The sequence below is a fragment of the Acinonyx jubatus genome, chromosome A3, assembly GCF_027475565.1.
Source record: "Acinonyx jubatus isolate Ajub_Pintada_27869175 chromosome A3, VMU_Ajub_asm_v1.0, whole genome shotgun sequence".
Taxonomy (NCBI): Eukaryota; Metazoa; Chordata; class Mammalia; order Carnivora; family Felidae; genus Acinonyx; species Acinonyx jubatus.
Genome location: NC_069388.1, coordinates 10,350,292 through 10,366,964, shown reverse-complemented (window position 1 = coordinate 10,366,964; position 16,673 = coordinate 10,350,292). Strand labels below are relative to the sequence as shown.

The 16,673-nt window shown below is 51.6% G+C and overlaps 1 protein-coding gene across 2 annotated transcripts in view; it reads right to left on the bottom strand.

Annotated features, from left to right (window-relative positions):
- The window catches only part of ATP9A (ATPase phospholipid transporting 9A (putative)), a 125,910-nt gene extending 111,355 nt beyond the window's left edge, over positions 1-14,555 (bottom strand). Inside the window, exon 1 of one of the 2 annotated variants that reach the window (XM_053199819.1) lies at positions 14,400-14,555. In XM_053199819.1, the coding sequence (XP_053055794.1) occupies positions 14,400-14,467 (68 nt within the window). In that variant the 5' untranslated portion in view covers positions 14,468-14,555. Of the gene's footprint in view, positions 1-3,616; positions 3,655-14,399 lie in introns of those variants that run through there. The other variant, XM_027046627.2, reaches the window with a different exon arrangement.
- Positions 14,556-16,673: the final 2,118 nt, after the last annotated feature.

Sequence of the window (16,673 nt, the reverse complement as noted above, 5' to 3'; positions counted from 1 at the left end):
TATATATTTTTTTAAAAAGAGGTGGATAGAGAGATCATGATACAGTCACACAAATGACTACATATACAGCAACAGGGATGAACAAATTACAATACGCGTGTGACGAAGTCAGGACACAGGGTAAGGTGCGGGAGGAGGCGGCATGAGAGGGCTCCCGTGGCGATAGCCTGTTCTCCGGCTGGCTACAGGAGGGTGTTCACTTTATGAAAATTCACGGAGCTGTGCATGATTTGCACACTTTTCTGTGTGTTAATGTGCATGTATGTATGCATATTTATGCATAATTTTTATGCATGTAGTATGCATAATCAGCTTAGTTAGGGGGGAAAGAACCCTGCCTGCCAGGTAGTACAAGCCGTCTTACGTGTTTACTACCTGGTTGTGTCATTTATCAGGACACAAGGGTGTCATTCCTTGTATGAGAGCCCCCAGGTGCCTCTAGTTCGGGGAGAAGAACGAGAGGGAGGATAGTGGCGGGGAGGAGGGAGTTCTCCCGTTTTACAGTTGCACTTTTATGGGGACTGACTATATAAAAGCTTTAAAAAGCATTCAGAATCGCATTATTTCCTTTTGCGGGGTGAGTGTAGCTATTTTAGAAATGGATATTCTGCACTCTCCCCCCCCATTAGCATCAACATGTCTCATACAGAGAGGGCAAGAAAGAAAATAAGAGGGGCGCCTGGGGGGCTCCATCGGTTGGGCGTCTGACTCTTGATTCCGGCTCAGGTCATGATCTCCCAGTTCATGGGATCGAGCCCCATGTCGGACTCAGCACTGACAATACCCAGGGTTACCAGCCTGCTTGGGATTCTTGATCTCCCTCTGCCCCTTCCCCTGCCCAAATAAATAAATAAACATTAAAAAGAAAAACAAAATAAGAATCGACATGTAACTCTGGAAACAGATACTATGTTTTTCAAGAATTCATAGCTATTGGGGTAATTTGAAGTTTCTAGAATTTTCCTCTGCAACCAGCCTTCAAAGTAACAGTGGAATTCACACACGCTTATCTCCAAATTACTGAAGTCTCACAAACCTTCAATCCTTTCCCCCTCAACGATAATCACCTGCTCTGAATAGATATTACAGAAAAAGTCAAAGAGTAGAAGTCATCAAGACGGGTCACAAGCTGCAATTTGCTGCCTACGTTCAAATTAAAATGAGCCTTTTAAAAACACGGAAAGGAAGTCTTTGTCATTCTAAGCCGGTACCATTCTAAAAGGAAAAAAACCCTCCGTTTCTCAGTCTCCCCATCTGTAAAGTAGGGTTGTCGGGAGAAAGAGGATGATCCACTTACAGCTCTAGAACAGTGCTGGGCACCTGATAAGCACGGAGTAGTGGTGAGCAACTATTATAACTCTCATCAAATTAATCTCGCACAATCTATGCAACATGAGCTAACAACAAACCACGCAAAGCACAACATGGGTGTGTGACAGGCTCCTGGGAACTCTTTTAAGCAAAAGGAAGAGGCGGGGGGGGGGGGGGGGGGTGGGGGGGAGGTCAGGTCAGGTCAGCTCAGGTCCACATGACTTTGTAATGTGCTTATACAGAGCTCTTGAGACCGGACTCTCTAAAGGAAATTCCTCACGAACTCATCATCAGTTTAGAACGAAGGCTTATTACTAACAGCAAGAGACACCACGCTTTCCAAAATGGCCATGAGGTGCTTCCTGCATGAATTTGCTTGGGCGGCCATCACAAAATACCACAGGCCGGGTGGCTTAAACAGAAATTTATTTTCTCACGGTTCTGGAGGCTACAAGTCCAAGGTCAAGGTGTGGGCAGCTCTGGTTTCTTCTGGGGCCTCTCCCCGAGGCTTGACGACGGCCGCCCTGCTCCTGTGTCCTCGAGTCGTCTCTTCCTCTCACCCCCTGGCCTCTCTCTGTGCGTCCTGATCTCCGCTTCTCATAAGGACCCAGTCATACCGGAATAGCCCACCCTAAAGGCCTCTCGCTTTAACTTAATGATGTCTTTTTAAAGGCTCCATCTGCAAAGAGAGGGGTCACAATCAGGTACTGGGGGTTAAGGGCTCAGCATAGGACTGTGTGAAGGGATGCACTGCAGCCCCTAACACTTCCCAAACAGTCTCTTCCGACCGCTCAAGGCTTCATAGTCACTATCAGAAAGCTGAACTCCTAGTGAAGTAGGACAGTCCAAACATGAATTTCTTGCCTAACAGGTTTTTCTTGAGACAGAGAGAGAGAGAGAGAGAGAGAAGGAGGCAGCCTTTGAAGGACAATAGGGACCTGGCCATGCACAGGGAATATTCATTCCATTAGTCCAGGGGCTCCTAACAGGTGTGGTTCTGCCCACTCACGCCCCGCCCCCCGCAGCACACAGGGACACTTGGTAACGTCTGGAGACATCTTCAGTTGTCACAACCGGGTGGATGGTGCTGCGGGCATCCAGTGGGCGAGGCCAGGACTGCGGTCACACTCTTACGAGGGGCAGGACAGCCCCCACAACAGAGAATTAGCCAACCCCAACCATCAGTAGTGCTGAGCTGAGAACCCCTGAGGTCCAACCTGGCCAGGTCTGACTTCACCCTATGTCACAGCAGATGGCCCGGCGGAGGGGGGGGGGGGGGAGACCCTGCCGGGCCCTGTCGTATGGGGACAGCGTGGTCCCCGTCCACACCGCTCCTTCCTCAGGGCGGCCAGCCAGCAGCCTCCCCCTCCTGGCTTTCAGCAAATGCCACAGAGATCTCACTGTGGTGACAACAGCACCCGGCCACCCTTCCACTTCCCACAGGGAGCCTCTCCTTCCCCAGGACCCCTTCCAACTGCCTCTCCCATAATCCCCTCAAACTGTTTGTACAATGAGAGAAGCAACAACGGGATCCCCAATTGATGTGGTAAAGTAACCGCGGTTTAAAAATCACGTTTTTAAAGAAAGAAATCATGTTTTTCACGGGTAACATGGCCAAAAAAAAAAAAAAAAAAAAAAGTTCAATCTCTTAACAAAATCAGATTATCCCACCTCCTCCCCCTTACAGCGATATATTTTTAGACTAAAAGCAAGATTTTAGCATAGGCGGCCAATTCCTAAAGGTCAGACGTGGCTGGGAGGGGGGCGCATCTACAAACCTCATGAACTTTGAGTTCATACTTTTCTTAAAGCCAATTCTCTGCTTTTTTCTTGTAAACGTACTCCAAAAGGAAACTCCCTATCCCGACTGCAAAAACAAAGCAAGTATCACTTGGCACAAAGAGAAAGAACCATGCAAATAATTGCTAGCCTTTCAGTCTCTGGCCACGAGCCACCCAAAGTGATCTTTGGCGACGTTTTTCCATCAATCTTTCCAAGTCACACAAATGAAAGAAAACAGACATCAGCGTTGAGAAATCAGCACTGTTCTAGTTCTGTAGGTGAGAGGCCTCGATAAGAACATGACGAATAAGTCTTTTTCTTTGGAAACTAAACCAAATTCCACTTGCTGTCCTAAGTGAAGCTGGAGACAACATGCCATGTCCATTCCCAAAGGTGGCCCCAAAATACAGCCAGAGCGAATTCAGAACCTTCATCGTTTGCATCTGGGTAACGATCCTAAAAGAAAGTTCTATCCTGAGGAGTAACCACCCCAAGTCCAACGACAGATGGGTTGGTGCCTCACCTCCGCCTTCCAACTTGTTGCATGGGTGCCTTAGGTCGAGGTCAAATGGCTGTGCTCTTTCCTCGGGACTGGCATGCAGGGCCTCCAGTCGCTGGCCTGTCTCAGGAAAGCCCCCCCACCACCCCACCCCAGGCCAAAGCATGGCTCTGGTATCCACCCGTACCCTTCAGCATCCGTGCCTGGGTATGTGATTCCACATCCCCTGGTGTTACTGCCTGTGGTGGCACCTGACCTGGTCCCGGGCAGGGACTCCGTAACAGGAAGTGGATGGCACTAGGGCAGCTGGGCTGGCTGGTGGAGGACACGCAGGGCACTTTCCAATGGGCCGCTGCCAAGGCTTGTTCTGACTGTTCGCATCCAACGGGGCCAAGAGCTGTTTATGCAACTCTCCACTGCACCATGGAGAGGGGAGGGGCGGGGGTCTGCGGATGTCACCGATCAGCACAGCCTCGTCCTCATCCTGCCCCCGACACACCCCTATACGCTGTGTACCTAACACCACCTCCGCCGTGTCAGAAGGACCCTGAACACGTACACGCGCCTACGTACATTCGATCCTCGTTATGTGTGCTTTCTGTATTTGCAAATTCACCTACTGCCTGAAAGTTATAACCTCAAAGTCAATACTCGCAGCATCGCTGTGGTCACTCACGGACAGGTGCGGAGTGGTAAAAACACCTGTATCACCTCGTGCGGCTTCCCCAGCTGAGGTCAAACAAGGCAACGCCGCTGCCTTCCTGTCTCAGCTCTCCTACTGTAAGCACGTGTCCTGTTCACGGTCTATTTAGTGCTTTCCTTTCTGTACTGGAGTCTTTTGTTCATGACATCACTACGGCCCCCAAGGATAAGGCTGGCCTGCTGTCCAGTCCCCTGACAACAGGAAGCTTGTGAGCTGCAGTGCTGTTGGTCAGGAGTTCAACGTTAATGAATCAACAATGCATGTTAAATAGTGGCTGGAAACCAAAATATCCCTTTACCACAAGGTAAACCGTGACCAGAGGCTTGCAGGAGACCGACCCTGTACCTCCCCTAGGAGCAATGATTCGGTATCCGCTAATTCGGGGTTGGCAGAAACCCTGAATGACTTTCTGAAACACAATCACCGTGAATAACAAGAATCAACTAAGCTATAAACCTAATACCCCCTCCATTATGTCAAAAGAGAAAGGGCACTGGAACCCCGCAAATTAGAAGGGGCAGCTTCAGACCTTCCAGCTGAGTGAATGTATCTATAAGAAGACCTCCTGGGGCACCTGGATGGCTAAGGTGGTTGAGCATCCGACTTCGGCTCAGGTCATGATGTCACATTTCATGGGTTCGAGCCCTGCCTCGGGCTCTGTGCTCACAGCTCGGAGCCTGGAGCCTGCTTCGGGGATTCCGTGTCTCCCTCCCTCTCTCTCTGCCCCTCCACTGCTCACGCTCTGTCTCCGTCTCTCAAAAATGAATAAACGTTTAAAAAAATTAAAAAAAAAAAAAAACCAAGAACTTCCTACATTGGCATTAATTGTTTTCAATCACATAAACAGTGAAAAACCCACATTACTGACGGATCTGGTCCTGGCTGCAAAGACGCACCCGGCCAGCCACAGCCCTGCCATTAGGCTGAGTAATGCGAGGTCTGAGATGGCTTCCAGCGGCGGCCAGTCTCTGGCCTGCGGGCATTTTCCAGCTGGAGTTCTCACTCAAGAAGACCTTCTACCAAGACCCAGAAGGAAGAGGAGGTGATGTCAGCCAGTACAAGAGTCCCCATGAGGCTCTGGGAGAACAACACTTTCTGACGCTCACCAGCGCTCATGACGCTACTCTGTGCGCACGATGCCTCATCATCCAGGCGCCCTTCCTGGGTCCCCAACTTACAAAACAGGAAGCTGAAGCGCAGAGGGGAGAAGACAGTCGCCCGGAATAATACAAGCAATAAAATGGCAAAACTGGTCTGTGTGACCCTGGAATCCAGACTCTTAACTGCAAGTCGACAAGGCCAGCAGCCTGTCCGTCTACAGGGGTGCCTGACTGATGCTCAGTCAGTTGAGCGTCCAACTTCTGGCTCAGGTCATGACCTCACGGTTCGTGAGTTCGAGCCGCACATCGGGCTCTGTGCTGTCAGCTCCGATCATGCTTCAGACCCTCCGTGCCCCTCTCTCTGCCCCTCCCCCCGCTCGCATTCTCTTTCTCAAAAACGAATAAACATCGAAAAGGTAAAAAATAGAAAAATATTTAAAGTACAGCCCACAGTATTATCTTTATTCTTGTGGCAGTTTTCAAAATGTATAGACATTTCTCTCTGATTTCTCCCCAATTCTCAGCCAGTGGCAAAAAACAAAACACAAAAACAAAAATCATTCAGTGTGTTACTAGAGGGAAAAATAACTGGGGAAAACCACATCGAGGGCGCAGAGCTGACCCGACCAACGCCTGCAGCCACCTGTCTCGCTGCTCTGGGAAACCCTCCCAAGTTCTCCTAGGCTGGCGGCAAGCCCACCCGACTTCTTGTTAGTTTCTGCCACTCGTTCTTGCCCTGGATTAATTGCTTCACTTTTCTCAGCCTCAGTTTCCTTAGCAGTAAAACAAACAAAAAATACCAACATCAGGGGCACCTGGGCGGCTCAGTGGGTTGAGCATCCGACTTCAGATCAGGTCACGATCTCGCAGTTCGTGAGTTCGAGCTCCGGGTCGAGCTCTGTGCTGACAGCTCGGGGTCTGGAGCCTGCTCGGATTCTGCGTCTCCCTCTCTCTCCACCCCGCCCCTGCTTGTGCTCTGTCTCTCTCTGTCTCAAAAATAAATAAAGCATTAAAAAAAAAAAAATACCAACACCAAAGGGCCACCGTTCAGCAGGAGCAAGAAAACCTGAGTCCAGACCCAAGGCACCGCAGACCCTAAGTATGGGCTCCTCCTCAGTGGTCAGGGAACGGGCCGCACAACGTGTCCACTTACATCCTGCGTCCTCAAGTAAAACGTAAGCCTGAGCCCCCAAGATGCCTCCCCCACGCCCAGCAGGCAGGTGGCCCCTGTCCCCTCCCCGCCCCGCCCCCCACAGCCTCCCTGGGACACGAAGCCAGGGCAGGCATGTGTCCCCCAGGCTTATGGGGTGCACCTGTCTGCACTGGTCACTGCTTGCTGCTGTAAGCGGTCACCACAAATTCACGATCATACACTTCAGGCGTCCATAGCAGGTCCCACGGGCCTCCAATCAAGACGTCGGCAGGGCCAGGTTCCCCCTGGAGGCTGTTTCTCCGGATATTTTCGGTTTCTGGATGCCCCCTGCATGCCGCTTTCTCCCCCTCCAAGCCAGCAGTGGCGCCCCTTGCCATCTCTCAGATTCAGTCTCCTCTCTTTCAAGGACTCTTGTGATGATGACACCGGGGCCACCTGGCTAATCCAGGACAGTCTCCCCATCTCGAAATCATTAACTGAATCCCAATGGCAAAGCTCCTTTTGCCATGAAAGGTCACACACTCACAGGTCCCGGGGGCCACTATTCTGCCCACCACACCTTACATGCCATAACCTCTGGAACAATCCAGATTTCCTATGTTTTTATTCTTTTCCATTAAATGCTTCACTTCTTGCATTAATAGCATATCAAGGTTTTCCCATAAATCATCCACCAAAAAAAACTCTTCACACGATCATGCACCTTGTGTTTAAAGATGAAAACTACCTCACCTCCCAAGCCCGAGCACCTCCTAAGCTGCTGCCCTTCAGTGGAGGGAACGACACCAAGGCAGAGGGGCCCCAGGAGGCCTTCTCTTTGCCTGCGGCTCCCTTCTGCTACTCACACCCCAAACTCCCCACCCTCGCGCTCAAATCACGTGGTGAAGACTTGGTGCCACCAAGTGAAGATCTCTGAGCCACGAAGATCAGAGGAATGAGTAGGCAGCCATCTGGGAATGTCCAATAGACCTCTCCCTGCCTGGACCTTCTAGAAAAGGCATCCTCTCCTCGCCCCCAGGACAGCATAAATTGGAGATCAGCTTCAGGCATTCCCTTCTCTCAGAAAGGATTCATTGGGCACCTACTCTGTGCCAGGCTCTGGGTGATGGTGATTAAGTTGTCCCCAACTGGGGCCCAGGGTGTTCCCAGCTGAATGATCACATGAGCACATGTCACGCGCCAACTGTGAGAGAAAGAAAAGGAGCCAGTGCTCAGAGACGCTCCAAGTGGGATCTGACCTCTAGTCAGGAACAGCAGGGAAGGCTCCCCTGAGGACGTCCAGTAAGGCTTAATGGAAGACTGAGCTTGGACTAGATGAAGAGAGGAGGGGACATTCCAGGCAGAGAACAGGAGGTGCAAAGGTCCTGTGTCAAGAGGGAGCCTAGGAGGAGATACTGAGCTCAACCCAACTTCTAAGGGCAAGGAGGTCCAAGACCAAATCTTGAGCAACTGCAACGTTTAATGGTCAAAGATGGGCAGGAGAACTCGACTCTCACAGAGGATATAGGAAACACCAACAACCTGTGTCTCTAAAACTCAGGGTACCATAGCCAAACTATGGAGAAGGGCCAACTGTCCACCAACTGATGAATGGATAAAGAAGATGTGGTATATATATATATATATATATATATATATATATACACATATATATATATGTACAATGGAATATTAGCCACCAAAAAGAATGAAATCTTGCCATTTGCAATGACGTGGATGGAGCTAGAGTGTATTATGCTAAGCCAATTAAGTCAGTCGGATAAAGACAAATACCGTATGATTTCAGTCCTGTGGAATTTAAGAAACAAAACAGATGAGCACACGGGAAGGAAAAAAAAAAAGAGAGGGAAACAAACCATAAGAGACTCTTCTCTTTTAAGTAGGCTCCATCCCTAGCACAGAGCCCAACATGGGGCTTGAACTCATGACCCTGAGATCAAGACCTGAGCTGAGGGTCAGATGCTTAACTGACTGAGCCACCCAAGAGACTCTCAAAGACAGAGAACAGACCGAGGTTGGTGGAGGGAGGTGGGTGGGGCTAGATGGTGATGGGTCTCAAGGAGGGCACTTGTGATGAGCACTCGGTATTGTGCGTAAGTGATCAATCACTGAATTCTACTCTACTCCTGAAAGCAATATTGCACTGTGTGCTAACTAACTAGAATTTAAATTAAAAATTTGAAAAGAAAAAAAACACTATACCAACTGCTGGCAAGAATATGGAGTACCTACAATTCCTAATTCTAAAATAGAATTGCTTTGGAAAAAAGTTGGCAGTTTTTGAATACAGTTTTAAAATACAGTTTTAAAAATACAAGTAAGTAGGGGCGTCTGGGTGGCTCAGTTGGTTAAGCATCCGACTTCAGCTCAGGTCACGATCTCGCAGTCCATGAGTTCGAGCCCCACGTGGGGCTCTGGGCTGATGGCTCGGAGCCTGAAGCCTGCTTCTGATTCTGTGTCTCCCTCTCTCTCTGCCCCTCCCCCATTCATGCTCTGTCTCTCTGTGTCTCAAAAATAAATGTTAAAAAAAATTTTTAAAAAATACAAATAAGTAAATAAATAGGGGTGCCTGAGTAGCTCAGTCAGTTAAGCGTCTGACTCTTGATTTTAGCTCAGGTCATGATCTCACAGTTCATGGGATTGATCCCCACATAAGGCTAACAGTTTGGAGCCTGCTTGGGATTCATTCATATTCTCTCTCTCTCTCTCTCTCTCTCCCCCCCAACCCCCACCCACTATCTCTCTCACTCTCTCAAAGAAATAAACTTAAAAAACAAGACTCAATCAATCAGTCTCAGGATAGACAGGGGGAAAGAAAGCATATGTCCACACAGACACGTTTATATTCATTGCAGTATTGTTTAAAATATGCAAAAACTGGAAATAACTCAAATGTCCATGTTGGTAAATAAACAAAAAGTGGCATATCCAGACAAACGAATTTGACTAAGCAATAAAAAAGGAACTTCAAAACTGTTGTGCTGAAAGAAACCAATCACAAAGACAACATAGTGCATGATTCCATTTATATGAAATTTCCCAAAAATGCAAGCCTACAGAAACAGAAAGATCAGTGGGACTGAGCGTAAATGGGCATGAGGGACTTTGGGGTGATGGAAATGTTTGAAAACTGGACTGTGGTGATGGCTGCGCAAACTCTGCAACTTTAAGAAAAAAATCGACGAACCGTACATTTCCTATATAAATATTTTATGCTATGTAAACTATGCCTCAAAGTTGTTTTAAAAAAAAAATGTGGTGGAATATGAACCTAGTCAGCTCTTTCTAAACCCAGTTCACATCTAAAACTTCCTAGTCCAAATACATCACAAATCAAAGCATTCTCCTCCATACTGGTCACAAAACCTGAAGGCAAAGTCTTAGTTTAGCCACAGCACCTGCTCCCTGCCCTACATAGCACAACAGAGCCTTTACATACCTGGTTGGACGTTTATGCAGAATCATTTCCCCAGATTTGATCAGAACAGAGTCACGAAATCCGTAATACTTGTTAAAAGTTCGACGTTTATTTATATTTGAGAGAGACAGAGAGACAGAGCATGAGTGGGGGAGGGGCAGAGAGACAGGGAGACACAGAATCCGAAGCCGGCTCCAGGCTCCAAGCGGTCAGCACAGAGCCCGACGTGGGCCTTGAACTCACAGACTGCGAGATCAGGACCTGAGCCGAAGTCGGATGCTCACCCAAGTGAGCCACTCAGGTGCCCTCAGAGTATTTTTAAATGTCCCCCCATCAAAGGAGCATTCTCAAGAGCCCCCGGTAGCAAACCTCCTACAAAGACCTGTTTATCACCATCAGCCCCAGCAAATACTAGAGTGTACTAAGTGCTTACTGTTCTAAACTTTACATGGATGAAATCTCTAAAACAACCCTCTGAGGTCTCCATAAGTCTTGTCACTCCCACTTTACAGATGAAAACACTGAGACCCAGAGAGGTAAGATAATTTTCCCAAAGTCGAACGTGAGTTGTGATGGAGCCTGAGCTCGAACCAAGCTCTTCCCCTCTGGGACCCACGCTCCTACCAACCAACCTCTGGTGTTTCACCAAGAAGGGAACGTTCAGCTGTCAGCAAAGCGCGCGAAGTCAGACTATGGTTTCCAGCAATGTGCCGCACAGGCCGCGTTTCCTAACCACGGCAAGGGTCTTCTCAGCATCGGGATGCGGTAACTTTCTTGAGAGAGAGAAAACAGCACCGGGGCCACAAGATTCCCTCAGCAAATAAAGTGCATGTCTTGGAAACATACCGAGTAACCCCAGCATTAATTAAACTGTCTCCTGGGGCTCATGGCATCTATGTTTTGGGGTTTTGTTTTCTTTTTTAAGTTTTTTTTTTGGGGGGGGGGGTAGAGAAAAGGAGAGACAGAATCCCAAGCAGGCTCCTTGCCATCCACACAGAGCCTGGTGCAGGGCTTGAACTCCTGAATCCTGAGATGTTGACCTGAGCAGAAATCAAGAGTCTGACACTCAGCTGACTGTGCCACCTTGGTGCCCGTTTTGGGGTTTAACCATAAAATCACCAACCATTTGGGGCGCCTGGCTGGCTCAGTCGGTTAAGCGTCTGACTTCGGCTCAGGTCACGATCTCATGGTTCGTGGGTTCAAGGCCTGCATCGGGCTCTGTGCTGACAGCTCAGAGCCTGGAGCCTGCTTCACATTCTGTGTCTCCCTCTCTCTGCCCCTCCCCCACTCACACACTTGCACTATCAATAAATAGAATTTAAAAAAAAATTTTAATAAATAGGGGCACCTGGGTAGCTCAGTCGGCTGAGCGATGGGCTCTTGATTTCGGCTGGGGTCACATTCTCACAGTTCATGAGTTTGAGCCCCGCATGGGACCCTGCTTGGAATTCTCTCTCTCTCTCTCTCTGCCCCTCCCCTGCTTGCTCTCCCTTTCTCTCTCTCTCAAAATAAATAAACATTAAGGGGCGCCTGGGTGGCGCAGTTGGTTAAGCGTCCGGCTTCAGCCAGGTCACGATCTCCCGGTCCGTGAGTTCAAGCCCCGTGTCAGGCTCTGGGCTGATGGCTCAGAGCCTGGAGCCTGTTTCCGATTCTGTGTCTCCCTCTCTCTCTGCCCCTCCCCCGTTCATGCTCTGTCTCTCTCTGTCCCAAAAATAAATAAACGTTGAAAAAAAAAATTTAAAATAAATAAACATTAAAAAAAAAAAAAGTTAAAAAAATAAAACAGGGCTATTTATGTCAAGTACCCAAGCAGAGAGCCTGACCATTCACATGCAATTCCTGACTTCTGATGTTCCACTTCAGATTTTTCACTGTTACAATGGTACAAAATTAATATGCGTTTCATATGAACTGTAGTTTGAATTGTAATCTCTTCTGAGAGGTGCAATCCTCTGCTGTGATGCTGGCCAGCAACGAGCCCCAGCCGGCCAGGAAATCAGGAGGGTAAATACTGATACACTGACAACCATCCCACACACATACAGCCACTCCGTCTTCCACTTTCAGTCCAGTAGTCAGTACATTACATAAGATAATCAACACTTTACTATCAAATAGGCTATTTATGCTACATGATTTTGCCCAACTGTAGGCCAACGTAAATGTTCTGAGTATGTTTAAGGCAGGCTAAGCGATGCTACGATGTTGAGTAGGTTAGGTGTAGTAAATGCATTTTCACCTTAAGGTATTTTCAACTTACAACAGGTTTATCGGGATGTAATCCCTTGGAAAGTAAAGAAACATCTATATTAGTTTCTTCTTTAACTCCTCGCCCCCATTATATTTTGGGGAGACTCTCCATCACTTTGCTTCCAAAAGTGTTTCCAAAACCCCAGCGTCCCACCTTGAGGTAGCTACTCCTAAAACTGCAAATTAAACACAGGAACATATATATACACAATTGCCTGGCTCTCCTGATACATGCTTTGAATATGAATCTGTGTCACTGTTTAGGAAATAAATTAGTTCCAAAGTGGCAAATTCTAAAAGGGGGTGTGATCTTCCATTCAAATACCAAACAGAAAAATTTTTAACTGTCTGCACCGCTCCCTGTCAGCCCCCACGTTAACACTGCATATTTCTATCATGGTTAATTATCACTTTTAAAGAATTATCTACATTTTCCTCTCATGCACTGCATCAGGAGTTCTCAACTATGACAGCATGTTAAAATCATCGGGGAGCTTAAAAAAGAAATAAAAAATAGAATAGATACCCCGGTCCCACTCCAGATTATTTCAAAGGTCTAAAACAGGGCAGGGGCAGTGGTTTGCCAAGCTTCCTGAGCGACTGCACACAGCCAGGGTCAGGAGGCCTGCACGGGTCAGACATGGCTTGTTTAATTTAATTCATCTTTGTATCCCAGTCGCCTGGCACCGCCCCTGCACACTGTAATCATCTCATAATTGCTTTAAGCGCGAACATCTAGAGGACTCGAGTCCACTGAATACACAAATTCATGATTTACTGAGGCTGGAAACTGCACGCATACGCTATCCAGGCATAGAGCTCAAGGATCATTCTTGCGCCTTGAGTAGTCAGGAGTATAACCAGGGAGAACAGGGAAGGAAGGGAGGGAGCACTGTGTGGGAGCCCAATGATCCCGACTTCAGTCTCCATTTTGCAGCATCTTCCCGGCAGTCCTTAACCTCACTGCGCTCGGGTCCTCCTGTCTTACATCAACCGGGCCTCCGGAACATTCAAGGAAGACGGGGACAAAGACCGCACAAAATGGCAGCTAGCATCATGACTTTTTTTTTTTCAATTCCATGGACACCTGATGGAAGCAAGCAGCCCTAAGGGTTCCCCCTCTCCACCTCCGGCACGAAGCAACCTACTCCCCAGTAAGCCGCCGCCACAAGGAAATGCCCAGAGCCGACAGGATGTTAGGGGGCAGGGCGGGTCCAAGGCCGCAGCCCCGCCCAGCTGCCGGGCTCAGCCTTCAGGGGACGTCAGCCTCACCTGGGCAGCCTGGGAAAAAGCACCTTTCCAGCTCCCACCCACCCCCGCCCCCAAACTCCGAGCGGAGGGCCTGGGAGGGGCCAGAGAATGTGCAATTTAACCAGCCCCCCCCCCCAACCCTTACCCCCAGGTAACTGTCGCGGGCGATGCCACAGAGTCCCTGACAACCTCAGCAAGACAGGACGGCTGGGCGGAAATCGGCAACCCGTCCGCTCGCTCTCCAGGAGGGAAACCCACGCCTAGGGCTGCCATGGGGTCGGCCGGGGCGGGAAAGGCCACAGCAGGTGGAACCCCCACCCGGGCCAGGGGACGCCTTCCCTCCAACTGTGGGGAGCCGGAGGTTCTCCGGTCGGCCAGGAGGAGCCCCGCCCGGCCTCCTGCGGCTGCCGGTTTCTGACCCACCCGGGGCCGGGAGGGGAAGGCGGCCGACCAGGGGCCGGGACCCCGAGGCGCTGATGCGGGACCCCCGTGGCGCGGGTCTGCGGCGAAGGCCGCGTCTCCCCCGCCCCAGTAAGCCCAGCACATCCGGGCTCCCGAGGGCTGTTCCAGGCGCGGAGCAGGGTTTGCTGGGGACCGAGGCGTAATCACAACAAGGATAATCAGGAAACAATAAAACGGTGGAAAGCCATGGCTGGTCCCAGTTCCGCGCGCGGGGCACGGCGCTGGGGCGGGCCGGGCTTCCCGGGGCTTCCAAGGAGAGCTGGGCCGGGGCGGAGGCAGCCGCGCGCTCGGGCCCCAGGGGGACGCGGTCGCGCAGGGGGGCCCGGGCCGGAGCTGCAGCCGCGACGACCCGCCCGCCTCCCCCGCCGGCCGCGAGCTCATGGCGCCGGGCGCGGCCAAGCTGTCAGGCCCGGCCAGGCCGCCCCGGCCCGCGCGGACAAAGGCGGCCGGCGTCCCCGGGCCCCGCTCACCCGGCGCGGGGCCTGCTGTCCATCCGCTTCTTCTGGCGCACCGGCTGCAGCGGGATGTTGTCCGTCATGTCGCCCGCGCCGCCCGCCTTGGCCGCCGCGCCCCCCGCGCCGCCTGGGCCGCCGCCCGGTCCGGCCTCCGCGCCGCCGCCCGCCGGCGCCGCGCCGCCCCGGGGGAGGAGGCGGCGGCAGCGGGCGGGCCGGGCCCGCAGCGAGGGGGCGAGCTCGCGAGCGCCGGGCCACGCGCGGAGCCGCCCGCGCGGCCCGACCGACGGACACGGGCGCACCATGGGCCCGAGCTCCGCGCTGCGCCCGCTCGCCCCGCGCCTGCCACGGGGGGCGGCCGGCTGTGTCCGCGCCGCCGCCGCCGCCGCCGCCGCAGTGTCCCCGCCCCCCGCCCGCGCCGCGCGCCCCCCCACGCGCGCCCACCCGGCCACGCGCCCCCCGCCCACGCCCCGCCGTGCGCGCGCGCGCCCGTCGTCCCCCCCCGCCCCCCCCCAGCAGCCAGCCGCGCGTCACCCGCAAACGCGCACCCCCGGCCGCGCTCCCCCCACCCCACCGCAGGCACTTCCTCGCGTGCTCACGCCGGCACTGGCATGCAGTTGCACACACGAGCCCCGCACACACACACACGCTCACTCTCACCCGCTCGCTCCCCCGGCAACATGCTCATTCCCAACCGCGCGAATGCACACACCCCCCCCACCCACCCCCACCCCCCCACCCCCCGCCTCACTGCCTGACATTCACCATCACACGGGCACGCCTTGCACACACACCCTGCCACCTCACTCCCCAACATCTGACATTCGCAATCGCACACCTGCACACCCTACCACACTCAACGCCCGTTATTCCCCCTCGTCGGCCAATCCTGAATCTTAGGCCTCACACGTTTGTGCCCCAGAATCACAATGGCATAGGGACATACACCCCCACCTCACTCCACTTCCAGACTCCCTCACCCACCATGCTTTACCATCACCCACCCTCACCCGCCCCCCTGGATCCCTGGGATTCACAATCACACACACGTGCACACACTCATTCTCACATTCCCTCAACTACCTCTGGGGCTTACACTTGCCCTCTCAGTCGCTCCAACACATTCAAGCTGAGAATCACACACACACACACACACACACACACGAATCCTCCCACCCAGACCTACAGCCACACTTACTTGCTTATACCCTCTCCCACAGTGTCGAGGATCCATTAACTTTCAAGGACCTGTTAAATTTTGGGAACAGAAAGAAAACGAGTAGTGGTGATGGGAGGAAGGACAGGAGGGAAGGCTGGGGTAAGTTAAGAATCTGTAGGTAATGCGGCGTCTGGGTGGCTCAGTCGGTTAAGCGACCGACTTCGGCTCAGGTCATGATCTCACCATTCTCAAGTTGGGGCCCCGGGTCAGTCTCTGTGCTGACAGCTTAGAGCCTGGAGCCTGCTTCGGATTCTGTGTCTCCCTCTCTCTCTCTGCCCCTCCTCAGCTTGCGCGCTCTCTCTCTCTCTCTCTCTCTCTCTCAAAAATAAATGAACAAAAATTTTTTAAATCCGTATGTGATTGAAGAGCCTCAAAACGTAAAACCCTATAAACTAACCTGCTGCAGCCAAAGCAAAGTTTAAAGTAGTGACACCTAATCTATTTCACGCGGAGTACGGGTGCCTTTTCATATGTCTGCTGTAAGGGTGGAGCCACCAAATATGTGTTTCTGGGACCCTGGATGAGGAAGGGCGGATCCCCAACTAAGAAGTGTGACTTACCTCAGGCCACATGAAGCTCCTCATGAAAAGAAACATGCCTTTAGAATTGCCGCGTTGCACCTTTCTCGGGGAAAGTAGCACAGTTTGGCAAACAGACCTGGTCTGCCTTGCTTCCTGCTTTCTCCTGCATCCACAACAGTGCTGGGCACGTGACACAGCACGATCAACAGTCAGCAAATGCTTGGGGTTTTTTGGGTTTTTGAGCTTATTTGTTTATTTTGAGAGAGAGAGAGAGAGAGACAGGGCACGCAAACACAAATGTGCAAGTGTGGGAGGGGCAGAGAGAGAGAGGGAAAGAATCCCAAACGTGCCCTGTGCTGTCCCAACTTGGGGTTCCATCTCAGGAACAGCGAGATCACGACCTGAGCCGAAATCAAGCCAGGTGCTTCACCAAGCCACCCAGGCGCCCCATCAACGAATGCTTGTTGAGTGGAGGAAATGGAAACACCAGTTGTCCCCATCATGGCATCAAAGTAGGCCCCACCCTCTCCCGCGTGCTCCCCGGGAAGGGAA